The following is a 21,240-nucleotide window of genomic DNA, read 5'->3' as shown; positions in this document are numbered from 1 at the left end:
ATATAAATATATATATATATATATATATATATATATGTATATTTTTTCTTTTCCTTTTTTTAAAACCTTAACCTTTTTTTTTTTTCATCATCACATTGCTTAGCATTTTTTAAATTCATTTTTACTTTTATTAAATTAATATTTTATTATTTAAGTTATATAAAATATTTTTATAGTTATTAATTTTATAAGTTTTAATTAAGTGATTCCATAGAAAAAAAAAATAAAAAACACACATTTACACACGTAAATTTACATGCAAATGGAAGATAGTTCAGATGCAAATTATGATCCAAATAAGGAAATAAACAGTATGGCAAGTAGAAATGAAAATGAAATTTTAAATATAAATGAGTATGAAAATAAAAGCGGAAATGGAAGTAGAAATGAAAGTATTAATGGAAGTAAAAATGAAAGTATAAACGGAAATAGAAATGAAAGTATAAATGGAAGTAGAATTGAAAGTAAAAAAGGAAGTAAAAATGGAAGCAAAAATGGAAGTAAAAACGAAAATGAAAATGATTCGAACTTCGAGAGTGAAAATAATATAGAATTCAAAGGCGCTAAGTATATTCCTGATTTACATGGATTAGGTAAAGAAAGGCAAGCAATAACCCCTAAAGTACAAGAAATAGGAATTCCGGGACAAGTAACACCTTATCATGAACCATATGATGAATTAAATTCTGAGGAAGCAACTGTATATGATGAAAATGGGCTTCCTATTACAAATAACTCAAATAATACTAAAGATGAAAAAAAATTATGGTCTTGGACAAATGATGGAAAATTAAAATTATCCTGCTCACAACCAATAATTCCAGTGTCAGTTGTACAAGGAATATTAAGAAGAGATAAAATTATTTTAATACCACAAGTAGAAGTTACTGATGTTGTTGTTCCAAAAATTTATAATCAAAATATTAAGCACGATATACCAAAATTGGACATAAAGGTAGAAGATACTCGTGTAAAAATACCAAATGTTAAATATGTTGATAAAGAAATAATTATTCCTATTATTACTGGATATACTCATAAATTTGTTCCAAAATGGGAAGTACATGAAGTACCAAGACCTATTGTTAAATACATTGGAGAACAAAAAATTGTAGAAGTTGAAGTTCCAGAAATAAAGTATGTAGATAAAATAGTGGAAAGAGAAGTAGTTGTTGATACTGTGGAAAAAAGAGTCCCCAAAATTATAGAAATACCAAAATATGTTGATGAAGTTCAATATGTATGGAAACCAATTGAAAAAATAGTTTATATACAAAAACTTGTCCCTAAATTTGATGTTAATTTAGAATGTCCTCCACCTTTAATTGTTCCCTATCCAGTACAAATAGTTAAACAAATACCACCTGTAATGGTTAAAAAAGACACAATGATTCCAGAATATCAACATTATGATTTAAATTCACCAGAAGAGTCTGTACCTATTCCTGAAGAGTATATCAAACATTATTCAAAAAAACAAAAGTTTCCAAAAGTATGCTTTTCATCTTGTTGTGAATCAAATGTTAAAAATAAGGAAAATGAAAATGAATACATTGATGTATTTCCAAGTTATATTAAAATGGACTCTACATCGTTTGACAACATATTAAATGAACCAAGTTATTCAAAATCTCTTATAAATGACACTAAAAATATTTTAAATGAAAGTGAGCAACAAGTTGGTGTAATTGCTTAAAAAAAAGATTAGTTTAAAGTTGTAACTACTTATATATATGCACGTAATTTTATATTCTCATTATTTATTGACATTTTTGTTTTTTTATCCATTTTAATTCATTTTTTAAAGTATATTAAATTAATCATTATTTTATTTCTTAAAAAAAATTAATTGTAAAAACACATTTTTACATTTATTATTATAGAAAGTAATAAATTTATTTCTATTATGTTTAATATGCATTACGTAAATTTCATTACAATTTTTTATTTTTTTAATTAAAGTCACTTTTTTTATTTATATAAGTATAATATTTTACTATTTGTAAATTTTCTTAATTATACACTTGTTCTTATATATATATAGAATAAAACATTTTACACATTCATAAAATATGTTAATTAAATGAACGTTTTGAATGAAAATATTTAATTAAAAAAAATATTAAATTTATAATATTTCTTTTTTTTTTTTTTTATTTTTGTTTATTTTTTGTTTTTTATTATTTGTTCTTTGTTCTTTGTTTTTTGTTCTTTGTTTTGTTTTCCCTTTTTTCTTCCATTTTTGTTTATTTTTAAAACAATTATTTTAACAACTACATCCTTTTTATATTTTTTTTTCCTTTTTTTTTTTTTTTTAATATCCTTCTTATTATTAATTGTATATAGTTTTAAAAAAAAAAATTTATGAATGTATCGAAAATTAATCATTTTAAATTTAAAATAAAAAAAAAATAATAATAAAAATTATGCTGCTGATTACTAACAAAACCCTTTTTATGATTTTGTTGTCATTCTCAATTGATTCCCTGTTATATTTTTTCAATAAATATTTTAACTCTGTAAAAATAAAACATATAATTTCTTTTATTTAAACTAAAAAAAAAAAAAAAAAAAATGTAACTTTTTTATTTCTACAAATAATGTAAAAATTAAAAATTATTTTTTGTTAATAAAATTAGTAATATAATTAACTTTCATTTTCTTTTTCAATGTCTTTTAGTTTCTGTTGTAGTTGAACTATAAAGAAAAATAGTTTATAATTACATTCTTTATTAAAACTTATTTCTTCCTCATTAATTTTATTCATTTGTCTATAAAAAATATTTATAATACAAACATATAAATTACAAAGATATAACTTGGAATATAAATAAAATTTAGTATTTTATTCAAAATATGTATATATAAATATATTTTATTATATTTTATTCCATTATATTGTATTATATTCTATTATATTGCATTATATTAAATTACGTTATTTTATGTAATATATTATTTCCTATTAACTTTTTTGATATTTTTTATTATAATAAAGGATATTTCTGAGAGATTGTATATTTTATTATATTATTTAAATACAAATATTAATTTTTTCTTTTATTTTATTTTAACCTCGTTTTACTTAAATAATTTAATTCTTTAACTACGTTATTATTTAATTTAGAATAATATAATGGATACATATCCATTTTTTCTTTTTTTTTTAGACAAATAACATTAATATTTTTTATATATTATGCTTTTTATTATTTTTTATAATTTATAGTTTAACAGACATTAAAATATTTTTATATTTCCTACTTGAAGTGTTCGCTTTATTTCTCGAAGATAAAAAATATTTCACAATGTAGACCGCTTAAATAAAAAAAATAAGATAAAAAATATTCTTATGAAATATCATATAAAGAATTTTTTATATTTATAAACCAAAAGATTATACGTTAAAATAATTTTTAGAAATAGTTTATTTCAATTTAATTAATTAATAATCTTAAATGTATTTTTAAGAAATCACGTAAAAATTTATAAAATATATTATTGTTATTGTGACACTAATTTTTAGTGGATTTAAATTTACTTCAATTAATTTTTTTTTTTTTATAAAAAAAAATGGAAAAAAAAAAAAAATGTGCAGGTATATATATTATCGAAATAATTCATTCATTTAGTATCTAATACATTACAACATAAATTAATAAATTAAATATACATAATTATTTTAATTTTTAATTATAAATGAAAGATACGTATTATAGACATATTTAGGTATATACAGAATAAATTTTTGCTTATTTAAAAATTACCTACAAAAATATTATAAGTTTATACAAAAATAAAAAATTTATTTTATTTAAAAAAAAATATGTTATAAAAAAATTTAGGGATACAATTATTCACTTATATTAAATAAATTATATGAATATAAATTAATTTTAATGAAAAGAATTTATTTAATATCATAATTCTTTTTCATTATAATTTTTTGTAATTCAAAAAAAAAAAAAAAATATGATGAAACAAACTCTTTTTCAGTAAATTCCTACTCTAAGAGGAATAATATTTAACTAATGGAATATTTTTTAAAAATATAATGATTAACTACAACTATTTTTTTATTTTCGTTTATTAAAAAATAAGAAAAAAAAGGATTTCCTTCAAGATGATAATTAAATTCTTTTAAAAAATTTGTTAAGTATGGTAAGTTAATTGAATTTGTGACTATATAAAGAGGAAGCTCTCCATTTAATGGAAATGAATAACGATAATCTAAACAAGAAAAATTTATGATATTATATGAAAATTGAAAATTCTGTTTAGGATTGAAGTTGTGATAGCCAAACCAATAGAATGATTTTTCTGGAATTATATATGGAGAAATAGAATTAGAAGTATTTTTGTTTACATCAAATAAATCATAAAATGTTTTACCAAATTTATCATCGTATATAATTTTTCTCCAATTATTTATAAGCATACCGTTTTTTATTATAGGAGAACAATCAAGAAATCCAATTTTAAATTTTCTATGTATATGAGAGTATAATGGGATATCATAACAATCTGTTATAAATATAGAAATATTATTATCATTATTTGTTTTTAAATTTCTAAAGTAAGCTGACACTTTTTCAGGAGAACGATTATGAATATAGCTAAAAAAAAATATACATATTAAATGAATAAAAAAACTTACATTTAAATAGAAGAAAAACTTTTTTCTTTTATCAGTTTGTTCTGAATTTTCTATATTTCTTATAGTTTTATGCAACATTAGCCCTGTTAATATAGTCAAAAAAGGAAGGTACCCAATTACAAGTTTATGCTCTTTATGAATACTAAATGATAGAAATAAAACTTCTACAAATGTTGCAATATATGTAACATAATCTATTCTTGATAATACATAAAATAATTTTTTTTTTTTTTTTTTTAATTTTTTGTAAAAAAAAATAAAACTATAGTAAGTAAAAGGTGTTAGAGTTAAATAAATTGATGGTATAACAGAAGAAAAATAAAAATGAAAGGGATGCTTTCCAAAAAAAGAATTTTGACTACTAATAAAATTAAATAAAAGGAAATTAATAAATGAAACAGTTATTTTTCCATAATAGTACGAGTCTATCGCTATGGAAATTGATAAAAATATAACAGCATAAGAAGTCCCAATGAAAAAAACTTCTTTATAATCCAAAATATACTTATTATTAGCTGATTTTATAAAATAAAGGATATATATGCATAACCAAAACAGTGCTGCATTTGGCCTAAATAGTACACAAAAAGAACTAAACAATAAACTTAATATTAAATTTTTAATATGAAAATATTTTATTTCATTTAATTCCTTTATATCAACACTAAGATTAGAACTTTTGTTATGCATAGATAATTTTTCATTTCTTGGAAGGTCCTTATTTTTACTTTCTTCGTAAATCTTATTTGTGTTGTTATCACATGAAGTGTCGTTTCTACCTTCACTGATTAAAAAATCTTTATTTTCTGTGATATCTTTTCTTTTTTTTAAATCACTATTTGTGTTATTTTTTGGAATTTTTTCTTCCCTTAAATCGAAAAATTTTACTATTTGCAAACTTTTTTTTACTTTATAGTTACTATTATTACTTATGTTCTTGTCTTTTTCCTTTAAAGGGTAATAATTTTTTGATAAAAAATAGATACCCCATATATTAAATAAACATTCAAATGAAAGAGACGATGTTCTACAAATGCAGTAGAAATAAAACCAACAAAAAAAATGGCAAATTAAAATTGTAAATATTGCATTATCATCACTTTTCATATTATTTTTTTTATATAATACCAAATACCAAAGTTTAATCAATTTCATTAAGCCATAATCACCAAGTGCTGCACATAACCCTTGAAAAATTTTAGGTGCATATAAAACAGCAATAGGGTAATCTAATTTAGTAATTTTCAAAATATAAAATAATATTGCGTATAAAAAAGGGTGAATAACTGATCTTAAAGATATACAAGGTTCCCACTCCCAGGGCATGTGACCATAGCCAAAAACCCAATAATGGGAAATTTCTATTGATTGAGCATATTCATCAGGGAAAAATGAAGTTACAACAAATAAAGAATTAAATAATCTAAGAGCAATGAGGAAAATAAGGCACTTTTTAGAATGTTCTAACTTTTTTAATATGAGTTTACTATATTTAATAAAATCAAATGAAAGCATCTTATATATAAAATAACAAATGTAATAATAATTTTACTTTAATTACATTTATTTACATATAATTTGAGTTTTGGAATATAAAAATACAAAAAATAAATAATAATGAAAATCCTTTTTTACTAATAATATTAATGTAAAGATAAATCTCTATATTTACTACTTAAATAATATTTTTAATATTTAAAAAAAATTTTTTCAATTACTGTTTTAATTTTTTTTTTTTTTGCTCATGAGTCTTAGGTAACTTGAATACTTTATGTAGTTTCTTTTTTTTTGATAATTTTTACGTGCAAACAATTGAATTAAAAGTTTTACTTCTGCTAACATTAATAATTTAATTTTAAGTTCTTAATTATTAATAAAAATTATTTTCTTATATAAGTTTTTATTTTTATATATTTCATTTTAAAAAATCTTCTCTATGAGAATTAAAAATTGAGAATTTTTACTATAAGTAATTAAAATAATGTGTTATTTATTTTTTGTTTTTTTAACATATTTTTCAGTCCACGGATTTATATTGATAAAATAATTTTAAATATCAACATTACATATTCTTTGGTAATAACAAAATTCTTATTAAAATGTTTAAAAAAAAGAAATTATATAAAATGCTACAACATTATTTATGAAACTTTTTTTTGCTACAAAAAAAAAAAAAAAAAAAAAAAAAATACACATTATATTCTGTAAAATAAAAAATAATGTGAAATTAATATAAAAATACTTAAGCATATATATAAATATATGAATATTAATTATTTAAAAGGATACACAATTGTACTTTTGCTGTTAAAATTAAAAAAAAATAGTAAAAATAATAATAAATTATATTCTAATATTATCTGCTAAGTTATACCACTATAAAAAGAAGTATTTAAAAATATGTATATAAATTATATTTTAAATAACATTTATGGTGTCATTTATTTTGTGATTTACATTTAATAACTAATGCATTGTTCCATTAATATGGATTACGATTAAAATATAATTCAGAATAAGCATGTACAGAATGTAAGGAAATTCGTATATAATTTAAATTAAAATTTTTTCCTTATAATATATATGTATGCAGAATATAATGTAATCATAGAATTATTTAAAATATTTATTTAAAAAAAAGGGGAAAAAAAAGTTATGTAATATATATTATTAAAATTAATGAAATTTAAATTTTTTGAAAAAATGTTAAAAGAAGTTTTTTTAAGGATTTATAAATATATGAAATAAAGAAAAACTATTTTTTTAATAAAATAATATATTCATGTCTTAATTTTTCTTTCAATAACTGCAATTACTGCTGTTTTATTTCATTCATAGGTTTAAATTTGTCGCTAAAATAATCATAATTCCTGTAAGATAATGGTTCATTTAATAAGTTATCTAATATGTTATTTATCCCATCAACAACTACATGTCCAGTTTTTTCAGTTTTAGGAACTATAATTCTTCCGAAGTTTTTTGGTAAGTTTTTATGTTTTTCTAATGTAGTACCGTCTAAAGCACAATTAATTTTATCGAAGAGATTACTTCCTGTTTTCAATGTTGGCCTTTCTTGTCTGGAATAAATTGGATCAGGATTATAAAACGGATATAAATCATATAAATTAGTATTATTATTTTTTTTTATAATCCTAAATGATGATTCCAACACATCTATCATTATATTTACAGCATCATCTAAATAAGTACCCACTGCTAATGTTAATTTTTTAAATACGTCAAACTTTTTTTGGTTTGGGTAATTTACGTATGGTAATTTTGGCCCCTGAATTATATATTCATATTTTGGTGTATATGACTCATTTATATTAGAATTACACACATTCATTGCACGTTTTATTCCCTTTTTTAAGAAAGAACAATTATCTTTATCCTCTGCTAAATAATAAAGATGCGGAGGCATATGTTTGAAATAATTATAATTTATATAGGGAGAAGTATTTTCATAACTTGAAAGTGTTGGTTTACATAAGTAATTTAGTTCATTATTATGTAAAGGCGAATATGAACTCATTCTTCCATAAAATGGATTTATATCAGAATATGGATTTAAATGACATGAATCAGTGAAAGGAGGATTTTGATGAATGTTAGCTCTCCTTGTATATAAAGGAGAGGTTGTATGTTCTGGAGAAATTAATTGTGAATTTTCTACCAAATTGTATGGTACATTACACGCATCAGGAATGTTATTTGAAGGAGTTTGCACATTTAGATAATCATAATTCTCAGAATTTATAGGGTAATTCATGTTCCAGGCAGTGTTTGCATCAAAATTATAAAAATTACCATTACTACTCCTTAATTTTCTATCAGTTGGTGAGTTGAATTGTTTATAATTATTATTAGGAAAATATAAAATTTTAGTTTGAGGTGATTCATTTAAATATAAGTTATCACAACTTTTTACGGATGTTACATTTTGACCATGGGTAACTTGTCCACTTTTTTTTTCTGGCACACGTAACACATTTGCATCATCATAACTATGATCATTATAAGTAATTTCGTTGTTCGCAGTATTTATTATGGTACTTATGTTTTCAGATACATTATGAACAATGCTTTCTGTATTAATTGAATCTTTTGATAATTTTTCGTCATTTTCATTTACATTTAAGACGTTTTGTGAATTATTTGATTTATCGTAACCTGAATTATTCATTTTTGTAAACTTTATAGTTTTTTACATATAAATATTTTTCATTTGTCCTTAGTTTTTATTATTTAAACATATATATTTATCAAACAATTTTAAAATAAAAAACATAAACTCTTACAAGGTATAATAACCTGAAATATTTATTTTAAAACTTTATAAAAAAAAAAAAAAAAAGAAAAGAAAAAGATTAAAAAAAAGGAAAAAAAAGGAACAAATAAAAAAATATTATAAAAACGAATACTACAAATGGTTTATCAGATTAAATAAATTACAATTACTTTAAAACTTCATAACGATAGAGATAAAGTATATTTTTAAAAATGAAACATAAAAATAATTATGTTATAGTGTCTGTATTAAAAGTCGTTTTTTTTTTTTTTTTTTTTAATATATCGTATAATATATTTTTAGTAAAATTTTTTGTTTAAAAAAAAATGTGCACACCATATCACACACATGAAAAATAAATTTTTTGTTTTTTTTCTGTACAGTCTATAAGTTTTTTTTTTAATTCTTGTGCATTATTAATTTTTACAGCTAAAATTACATATATATATTTTTAAAGATGCTGTCTTTTTTTTTATTCTTCACATAAAACATTTACAGTTAATATTGTCATATAAACAATTTAAAGAAGAAAAAAAAAATTAAATAAAATACGTTTTAAAATATTAACTTAAATATACAGAAAACACGATTTAATTTTCTTTATATTTTTAGACAATTATGCTACATTTACATAAAAAAGGAGTAAAAATACTAATCTTAAAATTTGCATTAAAAAATAGTTGTATTGCTATTTCTATTTTCTTTTTTGAATATTTTTACGAATGACAATATTTTTAATTTTTAATAAATTTTCAAATGAAAATTAAAAAATGTTTTTTAAGTTGAAATGGATACAATGTATTATTATCACCTTGAGGTTCTCTATTCGATAAAAAATATGATTTTTTCTTAAAATTTTTCTATTACTGTAATTTTCTTTCACTGCCTCTTAACACATAATAACTATCGGTTTTTGCTATAATTTCTTTTTTTAAATTTTAAATATGTTATTTATTTTATTTTTTTCTTTTTTCGTTTTTCATTTTTCGTTTTTAGTTAGGTAATTTATTCAACCATTAATTATAATTAATTAAAATAACCTCTTTATAAGATTTAGGTAATTGATTTTTGTAAATCATTAATTTTTTAAAGAAAGTATTAAATAAATTTAAAAACTTAAAGAGTCATATAAAATGAACCACATTGTTAATAATAAATAAAAAAAAAAAAAAAAGAAAACAATTTATATATATCACAGAAAAATGAAATAAGTATTTTATATTTTTATATATACTTCTATAAAGATTAAAAATTAAATTAAGCTTTATATGCTCTTGATTTCCTTCTTCCTCTTGCTTTTTCAAATTTTCTTCCTTTTGAACGAACATAAGGTCTTGCTTTAGATTTTGGAACACCTGGTGCTTTACCAAAATGCTTTTCCGCTGTTCTTGCTTTGGTTGGACCTCTTAAAAGTATGCATCTCTTTCCAGTAGGATATTTCAAAGCTAACTGATCAAAAGTTAAACATTCACCACCAGCATCTAAAATTCTTTTTCTAGCTGTTTCTGTAAATCTTAGAGCACATACTTTTAATTTTTTACAACTAAATAGCCTTTTGTCATCTAAATAAAAAAATGAAAAAAAAAAATAAAATAATGATTAAAACATGGTAAAAATTAAACACATGTATGAAAAACTTCTTTATTTTTTTTTTATATAAAAAAAATTTTAATATAATTTTATATATATATATATATATGAAATAAAAAATCTATTTAATTTATATTTCTATTAGATTTACTAAAAATTTCAAATTATATAATATGCAAATCAAAATCATTGAATACAAATTTATTATGAAAATGATAAGATTATGTTTTTTAAAATTAGTAAACAATCAAAAAAAAAAATAAAATAAATTTTATATTTTCTTGTATAATCAAAGGGTGAAAAAATAACAAAATTTTATAGATTTTTAACAAATATCATCAGAACGTTCTACCATCTCCATTAATAATGTCAGAAGACCGTCGTGATTCGTAGAAACTTATTCATCATGTATATTTAATTATATATGCATGTATATTATAAAATTAAAAAAAATATTTTATAATAATTGTAATTACCCGTTATTGAACCAACAACAACTGCTACGTTATCCGGATGTCTCATCATATGAGCTTGTAATTTAGATAATGATAATGGGGGTCTAAAACGTTTAGGCATAATAAGCCTTTTAGCTATTATTTTATTAAAATTAGCATTCGTTCTTCTTGCTAAAAATTTATACAATTTCACCAACAACCTCATATATGGGTTTTTTGAAACCAGATATTTTCTTCCATGTTTTTTTATTCTTCCCACATTTTTAAGAGCGATACCCTAACAAAAAAAAAAAATTCATTATTACAAATTTCACTAAGAATATTGTATAATTTTTAATATGCATAAATAATTTGATTGTAAATCACTTTTATGTATATAATTTATTTTATTTTTATTTATAATATTAATATTGTATTCTATGAAATTTATAAAAATGTAATAAAATTTTCATATATTTTTAAATGTGAAAATATACTTACCATATTTTTAAATCAATAATAATAAAAAATGAAATTTTTTAAAAATAATAGATAAAAGTACTGAAGTATAATTAAATAAAAAAGATGATTTTAATTTTTTAATGAATTAATATAATTTTTTTTTAAAATAAAAAAATAATATAAATAAAACAATAAAAAAATTCGTAAAATGATTTAAATCATTTTGTTGTATAATTTTTCTTTGATATGAAATATATACATTTAAAATAAAATACAGAAAAAAATATTTTTGTTGAATAATATATTAATTTATATTTTATTCCATTTACATATAAATGATATAGTTTTTTTTTTTTTTTCAATGCAATAAAAAATTCTATTATAAAAATATACACCCATTAATACATTAATTTCTTCATTGATATAACCCCTTTTATAAATGACTACACGAAAAAAAAATTTGAATAATTGATGTGATTTGACAAATTATTAATTCTTAAATTGTAAAGAAATAAAAAAAGGTAAAATAAGTAAAATATATAAAATAAATAATAGAAGTTTCTGAAGTAAAAATTTTTTTGTATTTTTTGATGGGATGTAAAGTATATATTTTGTTAATATTATTTTTTGTATTATGCGTAATGTTAAAAAAATTGAATACAAAACTTAGCAAAAAATATTTATTTTCATAATTTAATATTAGCAGAACTACGCAAAATAATTTTTTTTTTTTTTAAAACAAGATTAAGAAAAATATTTGCTTTTAATTATAAAATCAAATTGTATACGAACATTTTTTATAAAATCTTTTCTATAAAAATTAAGTAGGAAAAATAATTTTTTCTGTATTTATTTTTATGTTTATTTTAAAATTAATATTATTATAAATTGTTCACTTATATTTATTATTCATCTTTAATTTATTTTATTTGACCCTATGTTTAAAATTTGATTGGAACATAAATTTATTTTATATTATTTTATTCTTATTTTTTTTATTGATCACCTTTTTATATAAATATAATTTAATTTATTTTTTTTTTAGTAATCATATAAACGAAAATGGTTAAAACTATAGATAAATCAGTAACAACAAATGTAAGTTTTTTAAAAAGTGAACAAAATTATAAGATATATAGAATAGTTTTATAGTTTGTGAATGATGTATGTGAATTTTTTATGTTATTATATTTATTATTAGTAAACTTATTTTTAAACAAATATTTTTTTTTTTCCTTATTCTAATGTATGTAATTTCATTTTTAAATTTCATATATGTTGAATTAAATGAATTATAAAATATATGTTTAAATAATTGAAAATTTTTTATTTCTAATTTTTTAATTTTATGTATATATATATATATTTATATATATATTGCTTTTAAATATGCAATTTTTTGTATATTTATATTCTTTCTAACATTTGTTTTTAGATAAAGCAATATCACATAGTTGGTAGAGCTATCCCAACAGAAAAAGATAAAAACCCTAATGTTTATCGAATGTGCATATTTGCAAAAAATGAGACAAATGCAAAATCACGATTTTGGTATTTCATGAAAAAAATAAATAAGTTAAAAAAATCAAATGGTGAAATATTAGCTTGTGAAATAATAAGAGAAAGATTTCCTCTACGTGTAAAAAATTATGGAGTTTTATTAAGATATGATAGTAGAACAGGAACACATAATATGTATAAAGAATTTAGAGATACTACCAAAGAAGGAGCTATTTCTCAGTTATATTCAGAAATGGCCGGAAGGCATAGAGCAAGGGCATCTTCTATTAGTATTATAAGAATATCTGAAATTAGTTCTAATTTAGTTAGGAGACCACATATTAGACAGTTACTAAGGAAAAAGCTAAGATTTCCAGCATTACATTTGCCTACATTGAAAAGAGAATTTAGAAAAAAGTATGCAGCTAAAAGACCATCTACATACAGGATGTAAATGAGAACAATTCAATGAAAAATAATATTTTATTACTCTAATTGTATAAATTCTTTTTTAATAAATAATTAAAAAAAAAAAAGGAGAAACTTGTTTTTTTTTTTAATTTTTTTTTCTTATTTTTATGCCTTCTATTTTATTTTTTTTATATTATCTTTAATTAAACTATAAAACTATTATTTTTAAGGAGTTTAAATATAGTAAAATGAAAGATATATGAATTAATATTCATTATATTTTAAAGTAAAGAAAAATATAAAAAAGTAAAAGTCAAAATTTCATTCATTAATCATAAGTTATAGGTATACCATTTTTAAAACATATGAAATTTATTCTTTGAAAAATAGACTTATAATTTTTACGTCTTATTTATTTTTCATAATTATGTTAAAAACTTTTTCTTAAAGTAATCCTTACGTTTAATGATAATTAGGAACTTCTATTCCCTTAAAATTAAAAACATATTTACATAAATATTGTTTTCTTGGTACCTTACATATTTGAAATTATTATCATTCTAACTTATATATTTAATTTAATAACTCTTTTTCCTTTTTGAAAATATATGATAATTTATTCAATTAAACACATTTCCTTATTCAAAATATGAGAAAAAGAGAATTTATTAGCATATATAAATAATAAATATAACATATATAAAAAATAATTTTTTAAAGTATTCAGAAATTTAAAAATAAACTATTTACTTATATATACATGTATATATATATTTATATATTTTTTTTTTTTTTTTCTATTTAATATTTAATTTGTGAATTTATTACTTTTTTTAAAATTTAATTATATAAACTTTATTATTTTATTTTATTTTATTTTATATTTTTTTTTACAATATATAAACATATTAATTTGTAATTTTTAAAAAAATTTAGTATTTTATGAATGCTGAAGGCAAGAAAAATGCACTGAAATATGAGTAACCATAATAGCTTTTTTTTTTCATATCCCTACATTTTTAGTACAAGGAAGGTAATGGCTCTCTTCGGAGATGCCGTTTGTTAAAATTGGAACGATACAGAGAAGATTAGCATGGCCCCTGCGCAAGGATGACACATGACGTTCGAGAAGGAATGTAATTTTTTTTTTTTTTAACTTTAAAAGAAATTAAAATTAAAAATATTTTACATTAATATTATATTTTTTTATATTAAATATAAATTATATATATATATATATTTTAATTAAACCCATAATTTTTTTTTTATATTTTATGATTAAAAATAAGAGGAACGTAATATATAAATTCATATAGATGACCAAAAGTATATAATCCTTATATTTTATAAAAATACATAATTTTAAATATTTCTGTTATTTTTACACAGAAATTTACATAAATATTTAAAATTTTAAATACAAATAAAGAACATTATATACTAAAAATTCATAGTAAAATAATGAATATGTTTAATATTATAAATAAGGAATATTTTTAATTTTCTTTTGATTATTGAAAAAATATTCTAATACATTTATTTAATGACTTAAATATAAATTTATAAAAAATTTTTATATTTTTTTCCTTAAATAGGAGAAAAATTCCTTAATATATATTTCATTAATTAAAATAATATAAATAAAATACACAAAAAAAAAAGTAAATGCTACTAACAACAAAAAAATGTAACTAAGAAAATACAATTTTTACACTAATTGCCTCATATTTGTATAATCACAAGGTAGAACATAAAAGTTTAAAAAAAAAAGTACTTCTTAATTAATAAGTGTCAAGTAAAACAAATAAATTTAAATGAAAACATAATTTTATTTACGTGAATTTTTGCTTTACATAATTTTTCTCTCTTTTAAAACCTAACTTAAGAATCAGTTTTTCTTCGTTATTTATACCATATAGAACTCGAAATTCTTAAGATAGAAATATATCTAATTGATGTAAAACTATCCACTATTGAAAAATATGAAATAATATATTGAGCTATTTCTAGTATATAATTATAGTGAATGTACCTCTTTACACATTATAATAATATAACTTACTGCCGCTTCGTATTTGCTATTCACATCTTATCTTTGTATTCTTAAACTACTTATAATAAAAAATTTAGAATAAGAAGCTTATTATTTATTACATTATTATCCTTCCTAAAAATACCTAGAATCATCCAGACTTCTTGTATAAAAAGACATTGACTAAAGAATTCTTAAAAAAACTTAATAAAGAACATAGTAGAAATAAATAAGAAACTAAAAGTATGAATTATTGAATTCATGTAATACTCATTATATTTTTAACTTGTAATATAAGCTGCATAAATTTTTCTTTTATATAAATATCTTATGTACCATTTACTCTAACAAAATATATTTATAGAAGAAAAAATACTTATATTTAATGATTGATAATTTAAATATAAAACAAAATGTTGAATTTATTTTTCAATTGTGATAAATTCCTTCTTTTAATTTTTTTTGATATTTCATATAGCATTTACTTAAATATGTTTTATATTTAATATAAATAAAAAGTAATATCATAGTAAATTCATATATTCATGACAATTTATTGATAAAAATAATTGTTTTAATAGCACTATTCTATCATGAAAGGGATATCTAGAAAAAAGGAATATACTTTTAATCTATAATAAAAATCATAAATATAAATTAAATATTAACAATATAAAACTTTTTTAAACATTTGAAAAAAAACTTAAAAGAAGAAAATATTTCCTTTTTATTTTCTAATATATAAGAATAAAATGAAAAATATTTAAAAAAAATATACATCAGGTAAAGCATAAGTTCGAATAATACTTTATTTATAAAAAGTAATAAATATTTGCATATATAAATGAACTAAATGTTAGTTCTATAGAACCTTAACAAGAGGTAATTCGATGAGATAATAATATTGAGGAATTACAATTAAAGTAATTTAAACTTAAAACTAAAATGTTTCTATTTGTGAAATGTATAATTTTTATAATTATTAAATAATAATTTTAAATAACACGTTTTCTGAACCAAAATATTTATTTAAAAAAAAACTTTTATAAAACAAGAAAAAAAAGGATAAGTTATAAGATCTAAAAGATATTAAAAAATTCCTTTAAGGATAAATAATATTATATTAATGTTTCAGTATTATAAAAAAAAAATATAAAGCATAAATTATAAACATTAAATTATAACTACATAATATAAATATTTATATACATATAAATATATAATATATTTTATTTTCTGAAAAGAAAAAATAAAAATTTTCACATGTATTCTTATTCACCATATTATATTTTAATATTAAATATACCCCTGGCGGGGATCGAACCCGCAACCTTTGGATTAGAAGTCCAACGCGCTATCCAATTGCGCCACAGAGGCTTCATTTACAATATTCATATATTAACATATATTTCACATATTAAGAAATACATTAAAAAAAAAAAGCATTTATATATTTATTTATTTTTAACATTTGTTGTTACTTGCCTTTTTATTTTTTTTTTTTTTTTGACGTTTATTTAATATAGATATATTTATTTTAATAATTATTTACATATACTTTTTACATATATTTAGCTATTCTTTTAAATATTTACCTGTGTAGAAATATTTTATAAATTCTATAAATTTAAAAATTTCATATATTTTTTTTAATATTTTATTTCTTTACATGAAAGATTATAAATATAATGATAAAATTATATTTGCTTATAATGATTTTTTTATAATTATTTTTATTGTAATTATACAAAATGTAATCTTTTATATTTCATTAACGTATTATACTGTGTAAATATATACTATATAATTAAAAAAAAATAAAATTTTTTTCTAAAAATAATTTTTATTTTTATCGTTAGAAATTTTATGAAGCTTCATAATTTTTAATGAACATAATTTACTGTAAATTATTAATTTTAATAATAATTTTTTATAAAAATTTAATATTGTTTAAAAGCTTAGATTCTATAAATAAGATAGAAAAAAACATTAATGACACACTTTTATTTTTTTTTTTTTAGTTGTAAACACAATCTAAATAATTAATCCCCAATTGGCTATATAAAGAAAAACTTTTTTTTTACATTCATGTATATACATTTTTGAAAGAACAGTTATAAATATAAAATAATTTTATTAGATAATTTAGGAATTTTAAATAAAACAATTTTTATTAAAAATAAAAATTATTCGCAAAACTTTTTAAAAAATATTTTTTTCTTAAAAAATCATTACCTTGTAAATGATACAACTTAAGCTGTTTAACTATATGCTTACGTAATTTTTACTAAAAGCTTTACATATGGAAAAGAAAAATAATTTTTATATAAAAACATATATATTTTTTCAAAAAGTAAGATCTTGAACTATCTATTCTAGATTAATTTTTCAAAATTCATGAATTCAATGTTATTTGCAAATCTCAGTATATATTTTTGTATCTATTTTTGTTCTTCAAAAAATTCAAAATAAAAAAATAAAATTTTTAATCTTTACTCTTAATGTTTTTTTTTTGTCTGTTTTATCTTTTTTAATCTAAGATAATAAATTACTCTAATTTTTTTATAAACACAAATGGCGTAATAATACAGGAATTTTTCACAGAAACATAAATAAAAAAAAATAAAAATGTATTATTGAAAAATTCGCCAATTTTTCTTAAACTTAAACTGAATAGTGTTTTATATATAAGAATTCTTTTTTTTATTAAAGATCAAGAAAAAAGTTTTGTTATTTTTTTTTTACAATAAAATATAGTATATATATAATATTTTAATTCTTTAAAATACATATAATATATATATATATATATATAAATTTATTTATTTATATATTTATTTATTTATTTATTCATTTATTTATATATAAATGTATAAAAAAAAAAAAAAAAAAATAAAAAAAAAAAAAAAATACAATCCATATTCATTGAAAAACATAATTTTATAGAATATTTAAATCAAATGTGTATTATTTATTGATTTAGTTTAATGTTAAGAAAAAATATAAAGAAAATAATAATAGGTGTCTCTCCCCTCACTCATGAATAAATATAATTAATTAAAAATATAAAAAAAAAAACTATATAAGATAAAATGTTTTAATTTCTTTCATATATATAGCAGTTACAAAAACAAACATAATGAAATGCTCATAATGAGTAAAAAAAAAAAAAAGGATATATGTTTAAATGATATAAAGATGTCTCTCTCAGCATTCATGGATAATTTTTAAATATTTTATATTATACTTAACAATAAAAGCAAATGGATAATACAAATCTATAAATATTTTGTGCATTATACTTATAAAAATTTAATTAAAATAATATAATTATAGAATAAATTAAAAAAAAGAATTTTTTTAATTCAAAAATAATAAACAAAAAAAAATTAAATGAAAATAGGTATATAAATAAGTAAATACATATATTAATAAATTAAACTAATAATAAACAAGTAAAGATAAGAGATTCACTGCTTAAAATTTATATGAAGGACTATATGCTGCAAATGAAAAAATAGCCGCCGTTACACTAGCTGTAAAATAAAAAAAAAAAAAAAAATATAAATATATATATTTACATACGAAATATAACAATGTTATATACTAAACATTACACATGAACAAAATAGCATATATGCAAATGTATTATAAATTTCATAGGTCAAATGTATCATCTAAAATTCATATGAATACAAAATAAAATTACCCGAAAAAAAAACCGTTATTATCCATGATAAAAACACAGTTCTAAACAGTTTTAAATTTACACATGAGGTGTTTAAAAATGATAAAGAAAATTTTTTCTTTTTTATTTTACTAAAATTTTTTTCTTTATCAACATCTATAGAATCATCTAATATTTTCAAGTTTTTTCTTTTATTTGCTGATATTTTGGCTTCAACTAAACCAACACCAATAACACTAGAAACGGCACAATGTGTAGAACTTAATGGGATACCACATATACTAAAAAATAAGACGATTAACCCTGATATTAGTTCCACAGTAAAACCTCTAGAAGGTGTAATTTTAATAAGTTTCATTCCAACAGTTTTAATAACTTTATATCCTAACAAGGATAATCCTAAGGACATAGATAAACCACCAAATAATAAAATATACCACTGAACTTTTATTTTTCCTTTAATTCCATTATTATATGTATTAAATACAGCTGCAAATGGACCAATTGCATTGGCTGTATCATTTGCACTTTGTGCAACTACACCTAAAATTGCACTTATAATTTGTAATGAAGAGAAAACTATTTCTGTTTCTGGATCAAAATTTTCAATTAAAATTTCCGGTAAATTATTATTTTCTAGTGACTTTTTATCGTCTATTATATCATTTTTAAAATTTATTTTCTTTATATTAATAATATTTTGAAAATCTTTTTCGTGATCATCTTTTTTTTTTTCAATAATTTCACTAGGAATACGTGCATTACTTTGTGTTCCCTGTGTTTCATTTGATGCTACTGAATTTAAGCTACTATTTTTTACATTACAAAAATTCCCTTTATCATTTTTTTCTAAATCAATCATTTCATCTCCATAAATTTTTTTTTTTAAGTGATAATCCCTTATTCTATTTCTATATATAACATAAATAATAAATGAACTAACACATGTTAAAAATATTGATATACCTAAGCATATAAATAAAGAATACAAAACATGAGCTGCGCTCCAATCCTGAAGATAACATGGTGAAGAAATTACTATTATATCATCTTTAAGCATTGTACATCTTATATCTAGCACAATTGGGTTTTGAAACACTAAAAATACACTAAAGGGTAAAGTTATTAAAAAAATTAAAAACCAATATGATCTCTTAATAATAGAAAAAGAGTTATTTCGTCTTAGTATTAATATGCGCAATAAAGAAAAAGCCAAAGCTGAACATGTTCCTGCTAATAATGGAGCTGCAAACCATGAAATAACAATACTATGTATTTTCTCCCATTTTATTGACTTTTTATTTCCTGTAGCTAATCCAAAACCCATCAAAGCCCCTATTATACTGTGTGTTGTTGAAACAGGTATACCAGCAAATGTTGCAACAGCCAACCAAACAGTTGCGCCCATTAAGGCGCAACACATACCCAACATTAAAAATTCAGGTGCATCATAAAATACTTCAAAATTTATAATTTTCGAACGTATTGAATCTGTAACAGTTCCACCTAACAAACTTGCTCCTAATGCTTCAAAAAAAAATGCGACTATGATTGCTTTTTTTACTGATATTGCTTTCGATCCAATAGAAGTACTAAATGTATTTGCTATATCATTGGCTCCTGTAACAAATGCCATAAAAAAACATGCTATACCGCTTGTGATGACTAACCATAACATGTCAGGATTTGTAACCATTTGATTTTCTTATTACCTAATTTACAAAAAAAAAAAAAAAAAAAAAAAAAAAAAAAAATTAAAAAAAAAAAAAAAAAATTAAAAAAAAAAAAAAAAAAAAAAAAAAAATAAAAAAAAAATAAAACCTAAAATAAAAATTAAATATGACAAAATTTTGAATAAAATAAAAAAAAATTATAAAAATTAATATGCCTTTGTTATAGCTTTTTTCAATGCTTTTCTTATAATTATACATTTAACTCCTATTTATATGTAAAAAAAAAAAAAAAAAAAAAAATAATAATAATATAAAATAATTTGACAAGGTTAATCTAATTTTTTTAATATATATATAAAAGTGTATTTTATAAATTTACAAATATATCAAGAGGTTATCTGAATTTTTTTATTATATGCAAAAAAAAAAAAAAAAATATATATATATATAATAATATGAATATATAAAAAACCATTTTAAAAAAATAAAACAAATTTATTCT

At 19.3% G+C, this 21,240-nt stretch overlaps 7 protein-coding genes and 3 non-coding genes across 10 annotated transcripts; 3 read left to right on the top strand and 7 right to left on the bottom strand.

The window, feature by feature from the left end:
- Window positions 1-262: 262 nt before the first annotated feature.
- IMC1k (inner membrane complex protein 1k, putative) lies at window positions 263-1,696 on the top strand (the record flags this gene model as incomplete). The annotated part of the gene is made up of 1 exon (XM_028671268.1): window positions 263-1,696. One exon carries the CDS (start codon window positions 263-265, stop codon window positions 1,694-1,696), a length of 1,434 nt encoding a protein of 477 aa, XP_028527937.1.
- Window positions 1,697-2,395: 699 nt separating this feature from the next.
- PGAL8A_00252800 (conserved Plasmodium protein, unknown function) lies at window positions 2,396-3,152 on the bottom strand (the record flags this gene model as incomplete). Its single annotated transcript, XM_028671267.1, has 3 exons — window positions 2,396-2,517; window positions 2,653-2,771; window positions 3,076-3,152. 3 exons carry the CDS (start codon window positions 3,150-3,152, stop codon window positions 2,396-2,398), a joined length of 318 nt encoding a protein of 105 aa, XP_028527936.1.
- An 872-nt stretch (window positions 3,153-4,024) lies between these two features.
- GPI10 (GPI mannosyltransferase 3, putative) lies at window positions 4,025-6,172 on the bottom strand (the record flags this gene model as incomplete). Its single annotated transcript, XM_028671265.1, has 1 exon — window positions 4,025-6,172. The coding sequence occupies one exon, from the start codon at window positions 6,170-6,172 to the stop codon at window positions 4,025-4,027; it is 2,148 nt and encodes a 715-aa protein (XP_028527935.1).
- A 1,297-nt stretch (window positions 6,173-7,469) lies between these two features.
- ISC1 (inner membrane complex suture component, putative) lies at window positions 7,470-8,843 on the bottom strand (the record flags this gene model as incomplete). The annotated part of the gene is made up of 1 exon (XM_028671264.1): window positions 7,470-8,843. One exon carries the CDS (start codon window positions 8,841-8,843, stop codon window positions 7,470-7,472), a length of 1,374 nt encoding a protein of 457 aa, XP_028527934.1.
- A 1,362-nt stretch (window positions 8,844-10,205) lies between these two features.
- Window positions 10,206-11,476, bottom strand: PGAL8A_00252400 (60S ribosomal protein L18-2, putative; the record flags this gene model as incomplete). The annotated part of the gene is made up of 3 exons (XM_028671263.1): window positions 10,206-10,510; window positions 11,015-11,270; window positions 11,474-11,476. The coding sequence occupies 3 exons, from the start codon at window positions 11,474-11,476 to the stop codon at window positions 10,206-10,208; spliced, it is 564 nt and encodes a 187-aa protein (XP_028527933.1).
- PGAL8A_00252500 lies at window positions 10,872-10,951 on the bottom strand. Its single transcript, XR_003699206.1, has one exon. It is a non-coding gene; the product is annotated as a small nucleolar RNA snoR20 (small nucleolar RNA).
- Window positions 11,477-12,496: 1,020 nt separating the features above from the next.
- On the top strand, window positions 12,497-13,388 carry PGAL8A_00252300 (60S ribosomal protein L18, putative; the record flags this gene model as incomplete). The annotated part of the gene is made up of 2 exons (XM_028671262.1): window positions 12,497-12,532; window positions 12,870-13,388. The coding sequence occupies 2 exons, from the start codon at window positions 12,497-12,499 to the stop codon at window positions 13,386-13,388; spliced, it is 555 nt and encodes a 184-aa protein (XP_028527932.1).
- Window positions 13,389-14,384: 996 nt separating this feature from the next.
- PGAL8A_00252200 lies at window positions 14,385-14,491 on the top strand. Its single transcript, XR_003699205.1, has one exon. It is a non-coding gene; the product is annotated as a U6 spliceosomal RNA (small nuclear RNA).
- Window positions 14,492-16,680: 2,189 nt separating this feature from the next.
- PGAL8A_00252100 lies at window positions 16,681-16,754 on the bottom strand. The gene has a single exon. It is a non-coding gene; the product is annotated as a tRNA-Arg (tRNA).
- A 2,100-nt stretch (window positions 16,755-18,854) lies between these two features.
- Window positions 18,855-20,761, bottom strand: PiT (sodium-dependent phosphate transporter, putative; the record flags this gene model as incomplete). The annotated part of the gene is made up of 2 exons (XM_028671261.1): window positions 18,855-18,913; window positions 19,087-20,761. The coding sequence occupies 2 exons, from the start codon at window positions 20,759-20,761 to the stop codon at window positions 18,855-18,857; spliced, it is 1,734 nt and encodes a 577-aa protein (XP_028527931.1).
- Between the last annotated feature and the right edge of the window lie 479 nt (window positions 20,762-21,240).

The sequence above is a fragment of the Plasmodium gallinaceum genome, assembly GCF_900005855.1.
Source record: "Plasmodium gallinaceum strain 8A genome assembly, contig: PGAL8A_v1_76, whole genome shotgun sequence".
Taxonomy (NCBI): domain Eukaryota; phylum Apicomplexa; class Aconoidasida; order Haemosporida; family Plasmodiidae; genus Plasmodium; species Plasmodium gallinaceum.
This window is presented reverse-complemented; position numbering and strand designations above follow the sequence as displayed.